This window comes from Bubalus kerabau, chromosome 3 (genome assembly GCF_029407905.1).
Source record: "Bubalus kerabau isolate K-KA32 ecotype Philippines breed swamp buffalo chromosome 3, PCC_UOA_SB_1v2, whole genome shotgun sequence".
Taxonomy (NCBI): domain Eukaryota; kingdom Metazoa; phylum Chordata; class Mammalia; order Artiodactyla; family Bovidae; genus Bubalus; species Bubalus kerabau.
The window spans coordinates 281,994-298,861 of NC_073626.1; the positions used below are offsets into that span (position 1 = coordinate 281,994).

At 49.7% G+C, this 16,868-nt stretch overlaps 1 protein-coding gene across 7 annotated transcripts in view; it reads right to left on the minus strand.

Annotated features, from left to right (window-relative positions):
* Nucleotides 1-998: 998 nt before the first annotated feature.
* EXOC2 (exocyst complex component 2) overlaps nucleotides 999-16,868 on the minus strand; it is a 126,626-nt gene continuing 110,756 nt past the window's right edge. For 5 of the 7 annotated variants that reach the window (XM_055570444.1, XM_055570442.1, XM_055570446.1 and 2 more), the window contains 6 exons: nucleotides 10,785-10,840; nucleotides 8,795-8,917; nucleotides 5,475-5,536; nucleotides 4,114-4,173; nucleotides 2,435-2,561; nucleotides 999-1,756 (listed from right to left, as the gene is read on the minus strand). In XM_055570444.1, the coding sequence (XP_055426419.1) occupies nucleotides 2,468-2,561; nucleotides 4,114-4,173; nucleotides 5,475-5,536; nucleotides 8,795-8,917; nucleotides 10,785-10,840 (395 nt within the window). In that variant the 3' untranslated portion in view covers nucleotides 999-1,756; nucleotides 2,435-2,467. Of the gene's footprint in view, nucleotides 1,757-2,434; nucleotides 2,562-4,113; nucleotides 4,174-5,474; nucleotides 5,537-5,562; nucleotides 7,596-8,794; nucleotides 8,918-10,784; nucleotides 10,841-16,868 lie in introns of those variants that run through there. The other 2 variants (XM_055570443.1, XM_055570447.1) reach the window with 2 other exon arrangements.

Consider the following 16,868-nt stretch of genomic DNA (forward strand, 5'->3'; position numbering starts at 1 on the left):
CCCAGATGGGGATAAAGCCCAGCGGTCCACAAAGGCTGTTAAGAAAGAGGCAGCTTCCCCCCACCACCAACCCACCACAGTGGAGCCGGGGCTTCCTTCTCCTCAACAGTGAACGCAGGAGCCTGTGTGGTACCAGGGCCACAGCGGCGGGGACACTTGCATGAAAAGCTCTGCCCCAGTCCTGCCAGAGGACTGACTAGGGACAGCTACTTCACACGAGTATTAATACATGAGAGACACTCAACTCTATGTATTTTAGGAAACTTGTCTTCATTAAAAGCTAGCGGAGACACGTTTTGACCTTCATACAACCACCGGCCGAGCCCGTAAGCACCTGAGCAAGACAGAGGCAGCACTCTCTGAAACCACGTCAGAGTAAAAGGCAATCTCTTCAGTTCACCTTCAAGAAAACCGGCTGCAGGACGGGGCGGGACTGACTCGGGTACCACCCCCACGGCAGTGAAGCTTGTCTTCGACGACGGGGGTCGTTTCTGGAATGCACTTTCACGGACGCCACCGTTTTGCAAACCCAGACTGTTTCTGGGACTCTCCTAGCGCAGAAGGCCAGGCTGACGTGCAGCTGTGGCCATGCCAAACGCAAGGGCCTCTGCGCACCTCACTGCTCAGCACCTTCTTCCCTCTTTGTAAGGTTGCTCCACGTCCTGCTCTACTTCTTGGCTTCCTCCCAACACCACTGCATCCAGCAATCTCCTCAACTACTAAATTCTCTTCCACAGCCCAAGCAGGTCTTCTCCAGGAGCTGCCTCCTCCGTGAGCCCAGCTTTGAGTCTGGAGTTCGTGTGTGCCCACGCTCCACTGAGAGCTGGAGATGCTGAGTCTCTGCATCACCGCCACTGTCCTTGGGTGCTGTGCGGCTCCGAGCCCGACACTCTTCGTCTGGCTCCCAGGGGCCTGGCAGGGGGGAGCCGCCGACAAGAGGACAGTTAGCAGGACGCCTAGTAATGGTATCCAACAACGATCAGAAGACACAGGTAAACCGGGATTTAAGTGTTTACTCTGGGTGTTAAAATTAGACATACAAAAAAATTACATAGCAAATGAAAGTGTTGAAATAAAAAAAATACCAATTATGTCTTGTATTAAAGACACATTCTTTATTGACTCAAGAAGGGTCTTCATCATACACTTAAAATAAGGCAAATGCTCAGGACTGTGGCTCTGTACTCTGAGTTACAGCCACAGTGGGTACAGGGGTGAACATGCCTAGGAGAGCTCCACCTTCAGTGTATTTCTTCATAAGTTTTGTTCAAGACAAAACCTTCCTTGACCCCAAACGAACAAACACAAGACTGACTGACTTCAAGTGATGGACACAGCACATGGCCACGGAGGACCTCAGAGCTCCCTGTACAGATACACGAACGCCAGCGTCAGAAACGGGCCTGTGGCCTTGGGGAACAAGCCAAAACCTGACTCAGTTTTCTGAAGCAAATGGTGTGACGAAGGCAGGTCAGGGAAGCCGAGTCTGCGGGAGGACACGGCGGCCTGACCTGTTCTGGTGACAGTGTCACTGGTGGCTCCCGTGCCTGGTGCCACAGACACCACCAGAGCAGAGACCCCGAGCCCCCAGGCAGCACACTGGAGAGGCCAGAGAAGTGGTGCGGGTGGGCAGCAGGGCGCCCGGTTCTGGAGGAGACGCTGACTGCAGCCCCTCACGTGTGCAGGGGTCGAGGGGGCAGGAGACCCACGTGGGGTTCAGGGTGAGTCACACAGAAAAGGCCTGACGACGTGAGCACTGTGAACACAGAAGCCAGGCGGCAGAGTTAACTCTGGAACCGAGGCCCACAGGTGACCTCCCCAGCATAACACCTTGGTAGGCAGACCGCACGCTTTTCTGAAAGTCCACTTGGGTTAGGAGTGCTAGAGCCATCGGCGTGAAATGAAGGCTTTCACACGGCTGCAGAGTTTAGGGCAGCTCCAGGTGTTCATGTGTGACTTTCTGCTAACCCACGCATCCCCTCCCAAGGTGCCTGGGAAGCTGCAGGAAACCCAGGAAGATGCTCTGGGTCTGAGCCGTCCTGCTTTCTGTAGCCTTCACCACGCAGCATGTAGCTTTGACATGCTCCCTAATTTTTAGAAAGGTATTTTAAAGTCACACTGTGAAAGTCGCTCAGTCATGTCCGACTCTTTGCTACCCCACGCACTGTCCAGTCCATGGAATTCTCCAGGCCAGAATAGGAGTGGGTAGCCTTTCCTTTCTCCAGGGGATCTTCCCAACCCAGGGATCAAACCCAGGTCTCCTGCATTGCAGGTGGCATACAGGGCCTAGGGTAGTAAGAATGGCAAAGCAAATACTTTCTGGGCATTTTAAATCAGGTCAGTTTGGTTGAAATAAAACATACACCAACATCTTTCTAAGCTCCCCAATCAGGGGAAAAAGAGAGAGGGGCAGCCTAAGCTTCCATGCAGATACCTGTGGGCACTCAGCGAGCATCGCCTGGAGGCTCTACGTCTTCACGGCGGGTGGGGGGGCAGCCTGGAAGCAGGCCAGCTGCAGGTGCATGCCACTCTTGACCCGGCTCAGCAGCTCCTCCAGCAGCCTGTGGGAGAGACACAGACAGCCACATGGCTCCTGCCCCGTGGTGCTTCTCCAGCCAGAAAAGTCACTTTTCTATGCGCTCTGAATTCCATGACAAAAGAAAGTCAACTAAAGAAGGTCCTCTAAGGGAACATCTATCTGTAGACATACTTACATTTATACACAAAACCGTCCTTCTGCCCCTTCCCCTGGATTAACTGGACCCCTCCCTAAACAGACTGATGTTTGGGGTCTGGGCACTCCAGAGCTCTGACAGGCACTCTCTCTGACTCTGATAACACAGCGCAGTATCTCATGACCCCCACGTCAGGACAAGCCCTCTCGTGCTGCCCATCTGCAGTCACCTTTGCCCTCACCCCACTCCTTGGCAATGACTGGTCTATTTTCCATTCTTCTTATTTTGCATTTCTGCCTTTAACAAGTATTGGAGAGGTGAACTGAAGGGGTGAAGCAGGCACCCACAGAGTCAGGGTAGTCCAAGCTGCAGCAGTAACTCCATCTGGCCCCTGTGCTGGCCAGATACAACTGGATAATTTCACGGCCATGAGGGGTCTGACAGCTCAATGGGCTCAGATGAAGCAACCAAGAAACAAGCTTGCTGGTGCTTGGGTCAAGGGATCACTTCCTGGTTTAACGATGCTCCCAGCAGACCCCGTCTGGCCTTCCTCAGGGTGTCTGCTTCTCTCAACCGCCGCAAACCACTAGTCTTCTGAGCAGACGAGTGAGCCCCACTTGCACGGGCTGACAGCTAAGTGAGGCTTTAAATCTTTCCCTTTTAAAGGACTGCACAGGCTTTGAACATGTGGTCAGTGAGGAGGTGGGACGGGAAGGCAGGGCTGCCCAGCTCCTCTCAGACAGACCAGGTCACCCTGCCCTCCCAGCCCTGTCCACGCCTCCAGGGCCCCCCTGCCCGCGTGGGTCCACCACGCTCCCCCGCGCCGTCACAGCTGACCCTGAGGGCTGCACACGTCGGGGCTCCATGCCCATGACCCGTCCAGCAGCTGCAGGGTGGGGGACCTCGGCTGGGCTGGGGAAGAGCCCAGGCACGCTGACATCTGCCTGGCCTAGATTGTGTCTCAGGTCAGAATTTCCTGTTACATGAGTAGCAAAGTTGAAGGTCAGGCCGAGACTGTTAATACAGTACTAGTGGAACATGTGTAACTTCGTCACGTGTGCACATTTACTTTCAATGCTTCACGTCACACGGAGCACGAATGCACACTGCGGACCTACTTGAAAGACAATGTCTCTGAGTCCTGCCTTTACCATGCTGTCTTCTCTTTCACATTTCTCTAAATACTATCTTCTTATAAATTTCAGAGTCAAAATAAACTTTCTTATAAAAGTTTAAGTGACTGTTATAGTTACTTAAAACAAGGAAAGAACTAATTTCTGAAACGTCATAAACCAGGTTCCACCTTCTCCTGCCATGTGGGAGACGGGCTAACACAAGGCGCGTCCGAGGGCCACTGAGTCCCACCTCCCTCCGGGCTCCGCCTGAAGAGGAGGTGTCCAGGTGACAACACGCCACCCGAGAGCAGCTCAAGACTTACTTTCTGTCTGCTCCGCTCGAGAGCTGAGGCAGGGCTTCCAGGGCCTGCTTGAAACTGGATCTGTAAGAGACAGCATCCCAGGCGGGGACCCGCCGGCCCCACCGGGAACAGGGACGTTGGAGAAAAGCATGCCTTATGTTCAGAGGAACTCACAGGCCGGTGAGGCAAGCAGAGCAGGGGGGAAAGTGAAAATGAAAGCGAGGGTTTGCAGAAGCAGGGCCAGAAGAACCAGACCAGGAGATAAAACATGACTTTAAATGCAAAGGAGAAACTGAATTTTACACAAGGTGCTTCTAATAGTAGATGAGAGCTTGGTGTGTTGTTGTTAAATTTAAAAAGGTCTTTACTTTCAAAACAAAACTGAACTATACAAATAAAGCAGCTGCTAAGAAAGGAAGGGAGCTAGGTAGGAACAGGGGTGATCTTGTGCAAAATGATACAAAGGGGGCACTTCTGGAATTGACACGTGCCGGGCCTGATGTACAGCCAGCTTCTTACAATAACTGAACATGTCTTAAGAGCACTTAGCTATTGTATCTAAAATTTGTACAATAACGGAGAGGTATGTGTATATATATGCATAACTCGACATCATTTCATTTCGTGAAATATGGAAAAGGGAGAGAATTTTAAAAATGATTTGGTATGTCTAAGTTTCTAAAGTAGAAAGTACCAGCAGAGTAACTAAATCAAGTAGTAACGCAGAGCAGACGGCAGCGGGAGCCATCAGACAGGCTCCTGGTGAACAACCTCTCGTGTCAGGAAGAAAAGGAGAAGTCTTCCCGACTGCATGGTGACAGTCAGGATGAAGGCCTGAGCACGCCATCCAAAGCTGGAAACAATGGCAAGTGCATCATGGGACACGTTTAAACAGCTTCCCTGTGGACCCGGCACTTCCCAGGCAGCACTGCCAATGGGGTAAACAGTCTTGTGTAGGCAGAGCTGTTTCAGTTCGCCTAATGATGTCTCAATGATAGGAAATCCTGACTTTCATTCAAAACAGCTAAAAATTATCATCAAATTTCCACTACAAAATTTTGCAGAGAAACCACAAGGCTTCCTCTTATGCTGATATTCACTAAGAGTCTGTGATGAGTAAACTGACTCAATTCTTATTTTCTTCTTTTCAAAAGAAGTACATGATGCTCTGTGGTAACACTTACAAGCCCAAGGCTCATCCCCACCTTGAGGAAGAGCCTATGTGTCCTTGGCTCAGTGTCGCTTCGTGCGTTTAACAAGACAACCAGTCAGATAAAAACACGAGATCGCTGAGTCACGAGTGCGCGTGCGGGACCACCACCCGAACCAAGAGCCTCGTGGGGGCTCCCGGGGCGCACAGGACGCAGCACGGAGCACCTCACCTGCTTTCCAGTGTCAGGTGGGCCGCCACAGTGTCCCGCAGGGTGCAGATTTCAAGCCTGGCCTGGGGTGAGAAACGGACAGGTGACCACAGGGAACCATGTCAACTGTCCAGCAGAGAGAAGCGAGGGTGAGCCCTAGCCTACTCCCTGCAGAGCAGACCGCCACGGCCACAGCAGCAGCTGCTTACAGCAGACCTTCTAAATCAGCCCCAAGAGACTGGCTGTGACAACATTCTCTGTTACTGAACAAGGGCACGAGCTGTCAAGTCTGACTCCATGAAGGCAGGGGTCTTGCTCTGAAAGGTACAGACTGTGCCAGGGCTGTCCAGCCACTGGGCCTCACCACTCAACAGCACCTCCCCTGGTCTCCTCGGGGTGGAAGTGAGGTCTCACTGCCGAGGCTGATGGGGATGCAAGGACACAGGCTGCCTCACTGCCCCCATGCTGCCTTCCAGCACCGTGAGTCCCCTTGGCGCTAAGTGCTGCAGACTCAGTGCAGTGCTGTTAAAGCTACAGCTGACTTTTTTCTTTTGTTTTTTCTTCTCTTTTTAAAAACAAAACATGACAAGTTGATCCCAGACAAACAACATGGAAAAGGAATAGCACAGTTAGAGAAACTCAGACCTCCAGACTTCAAAATGTACTGCAAAGCTACAATAATTCAAACAGTGTGGCCCTGGCACATGGCCTGACATGTAGATCAACAGGACAGGACTGAGTCCCAGAAACAAACCTTTACATTTACAATCAAATGACTTTCCACAAGGTGCCAGGGCCACTCGGCGGGGGAGGTGGTCTCTCTAATGCATGGTGCCGGAACAGCAGGACACGGAGGTCACACTCCCAGGGCTGAAGCTGAGTCACTGCCTTAAAACAGACACCAGCTCAAAGCAGAGCACAGACCATGCACACGATGAAACTACAGAACACCTGGAAGGAAGCCAGAGTGGATCTTTGTGATGTTAGGCTAGGCCTGCCTTCTTAGGAATGACAACAAGTACAAGTGACAAAAGAAAAAAGAGAAAACTTGGAATTTCTCAGGATTAAAACATCCTCTGCTACAAAGGACATCGTCACAGGCATGATGATCACACAGAAGGAGACACCCTTGGCAGACACGGGAGGGCCACGACTAGCCAGTCACACACTGCCGATGCGGATGTGGGGAATCTGGGATCTTCACACACCGCTGGTAGGAAAGCAGCTACGGCTACTCTGAAAGCAGCCAAATAACCCAGCGATTCCAGTCCCTGGTATATGCCCAAGAGAAATGAGAACATGTGGCCACAGAGAATCTGCACACAAGTGTTCACAGAACCATTTTTCCTATCAGCCAAAAAGTGCAAACCCTAATGTCCATCAAATGATGAGCAGACAGACACGGGACGGCATACCTACACAATGGAGCGTCAGCCACAAAAAGGCACGGCGCAGGCTACCACACGGATGGACCTGGAGCCGCCCACCACACGCAGGCTACCACACGGATGGACCTGGAGCCGCCCACCACACGCAGGCTACCACATGGATGGACCTGGAGCCGCCCACCACACGCAGGCTACCACACGGATGGACCTGGAGCCGCCCAGGAGGCTGTTTAAGATGCATGGCCCTCAGCAGCACGGGCGCACACACACAAACAAGGACGAATGCCAGGGCTGGGCTTAAATCCACCAACAGAGAGGAAGGCTGACTTACATAAGGTAAATGTGCAGTCTAGAAAGCAGATATTTGGTCCCATTTCTCAGTGGGTTAGAAGCCTGAAACAGCTCATAATGAGAAAGTGTTCATGGGACTATCTGTCTTTACTGTTTATGTTCTAGTATATATAAAAACGGACCTACACGGAGAATATCAAAGAGAAAAAATAAGATAGAACTTTCAGCTCAGTATTTTAGGAGATGGATTAAATCACTATAAAACTAATCTTTGCTAGAAACTTTATTCAGACAAAGTGATAAGATGCTTTAATTAACCTATAAATTATACCTATTGTAAGAGCTGTGATGATTCACACAAAACACGCAGGCTGCTGGCCAGCAAACACTCCCCCTGGCTGGCTCTCGGGAAGGTCTGAGACTGGTGGCCGCTCAGCCCTTCATGTCAGGCCCTCTCGGTCACCTGTTGAGGAGAAGGTCACACACAGGCGGCCCCAAGGGCAGTGGGCAGAGGTTTTCAGAACAGAACTGACAGTGTCTCTATGGGGCACAGGGCATGGGAGGCCAGGCGGGCATGGAGGCTGGGCCTCCAGCTGATTCTGACGTCTCTTTCGGCTCCTTCCTGTCAGCGGTGAGAGAAACTCGTCCATCAGCTAGATGGGCTGCAGAGAAGGTGTGGGGAGCGGGGATTTCTGTTGTAATTCCAAGACCCCTTGGGCTTCCCTGGTGGCTCAGCTGCTAAAGAATCCGCCTGCAAGGTGGGAGACCTGTGTTCGATCCCTGGGTTGGGAAGATCCCCTGGAGAAGGGAAAGGCTACCCACTCCAGTATTCTGGCCTGGAGAATCCCACGGACTGTACAGTCCATGGGGTCACAAAGAGTCAGAGACAACGGAGCGATTTTCACTTTCACTTTCAAGACCCTTAGGCCCTAAGCAGATACTGCAACTTCCCTTTAATTCATCTTCACACACACAAGGTTCCTGTTATGAGTCTTCAGGTTTTTCTTTTTACTGATACATTTCCTTATTTTTACTATTACTCAGGTTTAAGTTGTTACCTGAAGGGGGTGGCCTGAGAGGAGGGCCTCAGCCAGTACTAGACGCAACACTTCAGGGACTTTTTAGAAACCCTCACAAGGCCCATGAGGCCCATGGGTGGGCTCAGGCCCCCCCAAGTCTGCAGGCCTGGCTGCTACAATCTGGCCACATGCAAACCCAGACCCATTTGTTACATTTGTTACTGTGATTATGTAATTCCATGAAATGCAACATACACCAGTGGAGTATGAGCAGAAAGAAACAGTTGTCATTTCTACGCACACTGCACTGATGGCTCTGCAGAGACTGTTTCCAGGTCGGTTGCTAAACATTTCCTGTTAAAGTAAATGTAGTGAAGACATGTGTAAAACAAACAAAACTATCACCGCGCTGCAGAAGGGCTCTGCATGCATGCAGGCACACAAGCGCTGTCACACTCTGAAGGGAGAGCAGTTCTGGGACCACTGACGTCCCGGATGTGGTCCCAGGGGATGATGCACCCCGCAGCTGGCAGAGCCACCGAGAAAATAACACAAAGCCTGTGCGGACCTCTTGGGACTACAGCTGACACACATCTCCATGGTTCAAACAACGGAGTCCACGTGCACGGCAGCGGCACAGTACCTGCAAAGCCCCGTTTCTGCTGAAGGATGAGACACACTGCATGAGCCGGCTCAGCTCCTCAGAGACCGCCTCCACCACCCTGGACAGCACCCGGGGCACCAGGTCCTTGGAGACAGTGAACACCTGACAGAAGGTCGAAAACACAAAGAAAGGGTGTGTTATGGGGGCTTCCTCGACCCGAATGTGTTGGAAACAAAGGGATGCACACAGGAAAACCACCCCCAGGTCTCCTCAGCCACAAACAGAATGGAGACACGGCTGACACTCAAGCTGTATTCACCATGCTCGATAAAAGGTAACCTCCGAAAATAGATCGGCAGACAGAATTCTGAAAGGTGCTGTTGATGGTGACAAGGTCAAACAGTTTTAAGGATTTTTTCCTCCTCTTACCCTTTTCACAAGAAGAAACGTGATTTCTAAACAGGAAATTGTAGAAATAAAAACATACTGGGTCAGGCTCTCCTTGGATCAAAACAACGGCTACTTCATACTGGGAACATAACTCTGTATTGCACAAGAGTTCCCAATTTTACTATCTGCTGAATTAAAAATATGTTTCCTTTCATTTGACAAAACCACCATTTTCAAGTTTTGAATTTGATAGTTTCAAACTAAGAATTACTATATTTGGTGAAACATTACTATCCTGACTTCTATGTTAAACTAAATCATATTGTTTTTTTAGCTTTTCCATTTTTCAGATTCAATCACTAGTATTAAACCTTCGGGTCAATCCAAACATAACCTGAGCACTGAAGAAAATTCTGGGCAAGGTAAGATTGTTTGGGAACAGTAAATGTTATGTACAGAATTCTACTTTCAGCCACTGGGATGTGTGGAAAAGGGACCGGAAAAGCCTTTTTTTGGTTTGTTTGTAAACGGTGACAGTGGGCGCCTCAGCAGGAGTCACCATCATCAGCAAAGGCCCAGGCACCACCTGTGATGGGCCGGCTCCACCGCCTGAGGATCTAACGCCGCACCGACTTTCCCAGAAGCTAACCTAACAGAAGAGTGTTTTTATAAAGGTCTCTGATGTATAAAAAGTATCAAAGTTGAAAGTAAGTCACTCATCATAAAAAGGTGTACGTGTTAAATTCCCACCTGAGCTAAACCATGTAAAACTTTATTTCACGGAGAACGAGTGTACTGTGCCTCACGAGGACCTGCGAGGGATGGACGCAGCGGCCCGCTCTCTGAGGAGGCTGCTGGGTTTCGCTGCCTCGGCAAGCAGGCAGCACTGTGTCCTTCACTCACACTCAGGTTCAGCCTCCATGACCACGTATCTCCAGGTCACCGAGGTGACCCAGACAGCACGTGTGGGTACAGAGGGTGATGCAGACCTCACCCGCTGACGCAGCTGCACAGAGGCAGACGCTCGGAAGGAGGTTTTCTGCCGGTGGTCACCGCAACAGCAGTCTTCTACCGAGAACCCCTGTGCTGGACGACGGCCCATGGGCTGCAGCCGAGCCTGAACGATGGTGGATGGGACACTAGCGGAAAGCTCCCCGGGAGCGGGCCAGGCGTGACTGGCAACACCAGCGTCCGGGAACCGTCAGCCACGTAAGGGAGGCCACCGCCTGTGCCCTGCCGGAGGCCAAGCCTGTCCTCCAGCATGCACCACGGCTGCCAGAATAAGACGCCAATGCTCACTGGTACACTGGTGAAGACCAGGGCAGTGAATGCCCAAGGTGGAGAAAACACCCTTTCACTCTCTTATCGCTTTACCTGCCAAATATCCATTAGTCTTAATTATGAGGAAAAAACATACAACATTTCGAAAAAAGACTCTCACAGTTAAAACATGCACGTATGTGTGTTGAAACCAGATACTGTGTTTTACTCAGTAACTCAGTGAAACACTCAAATCTGTGTTTTACTCAGACTAAAAATACATTCTGAAGGGAGAAGACCCCCGTAAGAACCATTGAATTTACCCCTGCTCCCTTGCCCAGTTACCCACACCCCTTAGGGATAGCTAGTGACAGCTTACCTCTGCGTGCACGGCGATTATATTCACCAATGCTTCTTTCAAGTAGTTTCTGACACCTGCAATCAGACGGGGGAGGGAAAGGCATTCAGTGGAGATGCGAGTGCCTCGCACCTTCCAGGAGGCAGAGGGACAGCACAGGCCCAGGGCTCCCGAGGGCAAATGGCCAGAGGGCTATGCTCATACAAGTTTTTAAAAGGTGGAATTAACTGTGAGTTTTCTTTCATAGTTTTTCCATTTCTGTCATTGCTCTGTCCTCTGTAATCAGTCTGCTTCAAAGGTGAAATTTAAAACTGCCCGTCAATGTCTTCATACATATGCGCGCACGCACACACACACACACACACACACCGAAGACCAGAGGAGGACATTCCCCAGTCTATGAAACGCCCGCTGCACATCTACTGCAGCATCTGCTTCCAAATTTAACGTCAAATTATGCAGAATAACTGTTTTGATCTTAAAAATATAAACTCTGGGAGAAACTTCTGAAAAAGACACTTTCCACGTAATTCTGTAAGCAAGTCAGAGACCAGACAAATCCTTGGCCCGAGGATGGCAGGGCTGCCCTCCAGCGCGGGCACACGCTGGGGAGGGGCAGTCAGCAGGCGAGAGTGTGGGTCCAGCCCCATCTCCTCCTCACGAGCCAGGACCTGCGGCAGGAGGACTGGGAGGCCACCCCATCTCCCATCCACAAGCGCGAGGTTCGCACCCTTGTGGGGTTGCCGTGAGGAGGCCCTGGTGCTCACAGGGTTCCTAAGAGCCCCAGTGCTATTTTGCAAGAAAAAGTATAAAAACAAAATACTGCTCTAGTAACTCTAAAACAATTACTTTCACTTGGAGGAGAATAGTATTTCAGGATGCCTTCGAGAGTTAACAGCACAAACTGAGAATTTCTTCTGAAACAGAAAATCCTACTGTGTTGCGAAGTTGCGTTCCCCGCAATCCGCCCAAGCTGCTGATTAGTTGGAGGGCTGGACCACCCCCTGTGAGGACCCAGCACACGCGGGTTCTGAACACACAGCGGTGTCAGTCTGTTGTGTTCCGGGCCATGTACGGATGCTCACAATTTTTGAGGAGCCAATCTCATAAATATTTCTTTGGTTCTATTTTGCTGATGGAATAACTGAGAAAACAGATTGAAACATAATTAAATACAATCCAGAAATAAGCTGATTCTTCCTGAGAACAAGGACAGCTGCAGGGTAGTGAGTCCTCTCTGGGAGGAAACAGCCATCCTCGTGAAGGTGAAAGGTGAAACGTGACTAGTGCGATGACCAGCAAAGCTGTCCCCCCGAGAGGAGCCCCCCCAGGCCAGGCAGGGGCTTGTGGGGCTCAGCGCTGCGCTCTGGTCAACGCGACCACTTGGCTCAAGACTTGAGTCTTTAAACTGAACTGTGTGGAGGGCCGGCTTCTGCACATCCAGAGATAGACGCAGTTCCTGGGCCCACCACAGTGAACACACACACACACACACGTGCAAACACACACGGAGTCCTCGGGAGGCTGTGAGCCCACTGGAACTCTCTGGTCACTCTTTGCATGGGTTTGGGAAGGATGGTGCATGTCGCTCGCCCCAGGGAAGGGGCACCTGGCTCCCAGGTGACATCAGGACACTGGGCTGAGTGAACGAGAACCAGAAGTCCAACCCGCGGGCCGCAGCCAGCCCTGACCTCAGGCCTCCCTGGTGGCCATGCTCAGCCTCCCTGGAGCTCCTGGACGGCCCTGACTGGTGGGCTGCCTGGGGCTGCAGCAGAGATGCTGCCCGCTCCACACAGGGGCATCTCTCAGAGGACAGCAGGGTGGGGAGCCCTCCCCAGTGCGGCCGTGCCAGCATGCAGGACCCCCAGGCTCCCCCCCCCCCCCGGCCAAGGCCTGGCTAATGCTGTCTCCCTGCAAGACTGTCAGCTCCGTGGGCACGGGGCTTGTCCCCTTCACCGCACCTCTGGAACCACACAGCATAAGAAACAAAAAGGGCAAAGGCAGCATGTGCTTACTCACAACGACGCTCCTAGGACTGAGCCCTCTTAAGCTGAAAAGTGAACGCGTGAGTGAACAAACAGGTGAGAGAAAAAGTACAGGCAGGATTCTGTAGTGTCCACAAAGAGGGTCAACACGGGGGGTCTGCTAAGCCAAGTCTCTCCCCTTTCAAGGGATTTAAGAAAACAAAGACAGCCTTCTGAAATAAGTTTTCAGGATCCATTTGAAAAATACAACTTGAATAAAGAAAGTATAGCAGAATACAATACTGCTGAGGCTAAATACATCTGTTTTCAGTCTGATTTTTCCAGCTGTATCCCTGAGCAAACGGCCTGCTCCAAAGAACAGAATATCAACATGGCCTCAACGCTCACTATGCCAAGGTACTTAGAAGACGCCCGCTTCCTACAACCGTGAACACTTGGGACGGGTGCTGGCTCTCGGGTCGGCCCAGCAGCAGCGGGTCACGAACGCCAGCCTCACGGGCCTCGAGCCGGTGGGCACACACAGGAAGGGCAGAGCAAGCACCGCTGCTGTGATGCGGCGGTCGGTGTTGTTTGTAAGAAGGTTCCTCTTAGATGAACGCCCACAAGTTTCCATGTTCTTCAGACACAGAATGACAACAGCTTCTAAGTATTTACAATCTTGCCTCTTCAACTCTGAATGTGGAATCAGAGTGTGTCACGGTATTTGACGAGAGAAGTGTCCCCACCCACACAGCACCAGCCCAGACTGTCACCGAGCAGCACGCCCAGCGGCCCAGCGGGAATTCCCCACCGGGAAGGCAGAGCCCAGCTCTTCTGGGCAAGAGTCCCTGGGGCCCCGGCAGGGTGGGCTTCTCATACAGGGGCCTGTATCTCAGGACATGTTTGCCAAAAACGAAGGTCTTGTTTTTCATACATCAAAGTGGAAAAGAAGTCTCTCTTCTAGCTGTGTTTATTGGTTTCCTGTTTTAATCAAATAGGGAGGATACCATTTTGGAATAACTACCAGAATTTTTAGTGAATGCCTATTACTATTACCTGCCAAACTCTGTTCCATGTGCTGGGGACACAGGAGCGGCCTCAAGAACAAACTCACAAAAAACAAAGCCCCCTCATGCCCCTGGGGACACGGCCACTGTGCACAGGAGAGTGCCTTAGTGGTCTCGGAAGCAGCCCTCAGGAAAGCAGGCACCAGGAACAGGACCGCTTGCATCAGTAAAACAGAGCGCCTCTGCTTGACAAGACCCCTCAGCACTGTCTGTGGAGAGACGGGCCCTGCCAGGCGGAGAGGAAGCAGAGCCCCTCTGCACCTCCCTTAGGAACAACACTCAGCGATAGCCTGAAACGCGGGTGCACAGGGGCACGCGGTGACTGAAGCTTCAGGTTTTCCTTGAAATACGGGGGACTGTTTTTTTTCCATTAAAAAGTGTTATACAGGCAGACTTGAATCTTCCTATAATTTGGACAAATGGCTAGGCAGACCTCTCTAGAGAATATCCACATTAAAGACCAGAATAGTGAAAACTTCGGACTGATCAAGCCTATATTCTTGTTTTGAAAATATTAGATAAATGCACACTGAAAAGAAGACACAGAATTGCAAGTTTTCCTAATAACAAATAAAAGTCCAGTCAGCTTCCCCTTTATCTTTCTCCCTAGCATGGTGCACCTTCTAGATCTTTTCCTATGAATGTGATTTTTTTTCCCTAAAAAGCGAGTCCTGCATGCTTCTTCCCCTGATGTCCACGCACTCTTCCGTGCTGGTGTGCACACACTGACCACACCTTCACTGGCTGCTGAGGGCTCTTTAGCCTGGATGTGCCGTAACTTACTTATCCTATTTATTCTAAGTTGTTACATTATTTCTACTTACTCAAAACTACTCGGCAGTCACGCTACCTTTCAGTATGCACCACCATAAACACCACCACGAGGCTACCGGTCCTTACATTCTCATAGAATAATTTACTCAGATACCTTCCAGAAGTGAAATTGCTGAGTCAAAGGTTTTGATCCATTCTGCCAACTTGAAATTGAAAAGGCTACTCAAAATTAAACCCCCACTTCCTCATGCTCTTTTACTTTCTAAACTTGGATTCTCTACTTACTATAATTGATAAAAACCATAATATGTGCTTCTCAACTATGATGATGACAAAACTTTCCATCAAAACTGTAAGAAAAATTCAAGCACAATGCGAAGGTCAAAGGAAATTTACTTTGTTGTATACAAGACTCAGACCGACAGAACGGAGTGTCTGAGAAAGAGGTGGACAGAGAGACACTGCATGCACTGAACGGGTGCCCCCTGCGCACACATACCCAGCTCTCCTCCAGGCATTTCCTGGTAAACACACAGACTGGTCTCAGGCACCCTGCCTCTTGTTGTTCTGAAACACTGCACTCAGTAATAAAAGTCTGACTCTGGAAACTCTGGAGAGGTTGCCTACTTTATAAACCACATTTCCTGTTTTCAGCCCTTGTGCCCTAAATCAGTTACCAGTCCTAGTCTACAGATAAAAATAGATTGAAAAATACTATAAATATCCCACAATGTACTTTTTTTTTTGGTCAAACTGAAACATTACATGAAAGAACTCTGGGGTATTTCTTTTCAAGTAAACCATCTATTCAATTACAGTGTGAAGACACATTATTGAAATTACTGCCTATTAAAAGCAACTGGAAACGGCATCAACACTGCCAGCAGGAAAGGCTCGGACTCCTGCAGCGAAACCGCTGTGCTGGAGCAGAGGGCAGCTTCAGGTCCAGGTCTCTATGTTTAACTCACTCTTTCTTGACATATCCGGGATTTCTAAATAAAGGCTTGGGGGTCAAAAGAATACATTACGAATGTAGTATATGAATGCATAAATAGGTCTCTACAATTTTCTATTTTCTTTCTGAGAATACTTTTTTTGGGGGGGGTCTTTAATTAATATATCTCAGATCATGAACTCCTTATTGCCAAATTCAGACTTCAGTTGAAGAAAGTAGGGAAAACCACTAGACCATTCAGGTATGACCTAAATCAAATCCTTATGATTATACAGTAGAAGTGAGAAACAGATTTAAGGGCCTAGATCTGATAGATAGAGTGCCTGATGAACTATGGAATGAGGTTCGTGACATTGTACAGGAGACAGGGATCAAGACCATTCCCATAGAAAAGAAAGGCAAAAAAGCAAAATGGCTGTCTGAGCAGGTCTTACAAATAGCTGTGAAAAGAAGAGAAAAGCAAAGGAGAAAAGGAAAGATATAAGCATCTGAATGCAGAGTTCCAAAGAATAGCAAGGAGAGATAAGAAAGCCTTCCTCAGTGATCCATGCAAAGAAATAAAGGAAAACAACAGAATGAGAAAGACTAGAGATCTCTTCAAGAAAATCAGAGATACCAAGGGAACATTTCATGCCAAGATGGGCTCGATAAAGGACAGAAATGGTATGGACCTAACAGAAGCAGAAGATATTAAGAAGAGGTGGCAAGAATACACAGAAGAACTGTACAAAAAAGATCTTCATGACCCAGACAATCACGATGGTGTGATCACTTACCTAGAGCCAGACACCCTAGAACGTGAAGTCAAGTGGCCCTTAGAAAGCATCACTACAAACAAAGCTAGTGGAGGTGATGGAATTCCAGTTGAGCTATTTCAAATCCTGAAAGATGATGCTGTGAAAGTGCTGCACTCAATATGCCAGCAAATTTGGAAAACTCAGCAGTGGCCACAGGACTGGAAAAGGTCAGTTTTCATTCCAATCCCAAAGAAAGGCAATGCCAAAGAATGCTCAAACTGCCGCACAACTGCACTCATCTCACACGCTAGCAAAGTAATGCTCAAAATTCTCCTAGCCAGGCTTCAACAATAAGTGAATTGTGAACTTCCAGATGTTCAAGCTGGTTTTAGAAAAGGCAGAGGAACCAGAGATCAAATTGCCAACATCTACTGGATCATCAAAAAAGCAAGAGAGTTCCAGAAAAACATCTATTTCTGATTCATCGACTATGCCAAAGCCTTTGACTGTGTGGATCACAATAAACCGTGGAAAATTCTTCAAGAGATGGGAATACCAGACCACGTAACCTGCCTCTTCAGAAATCTGTACGCAGGTCAGGAAGCAAA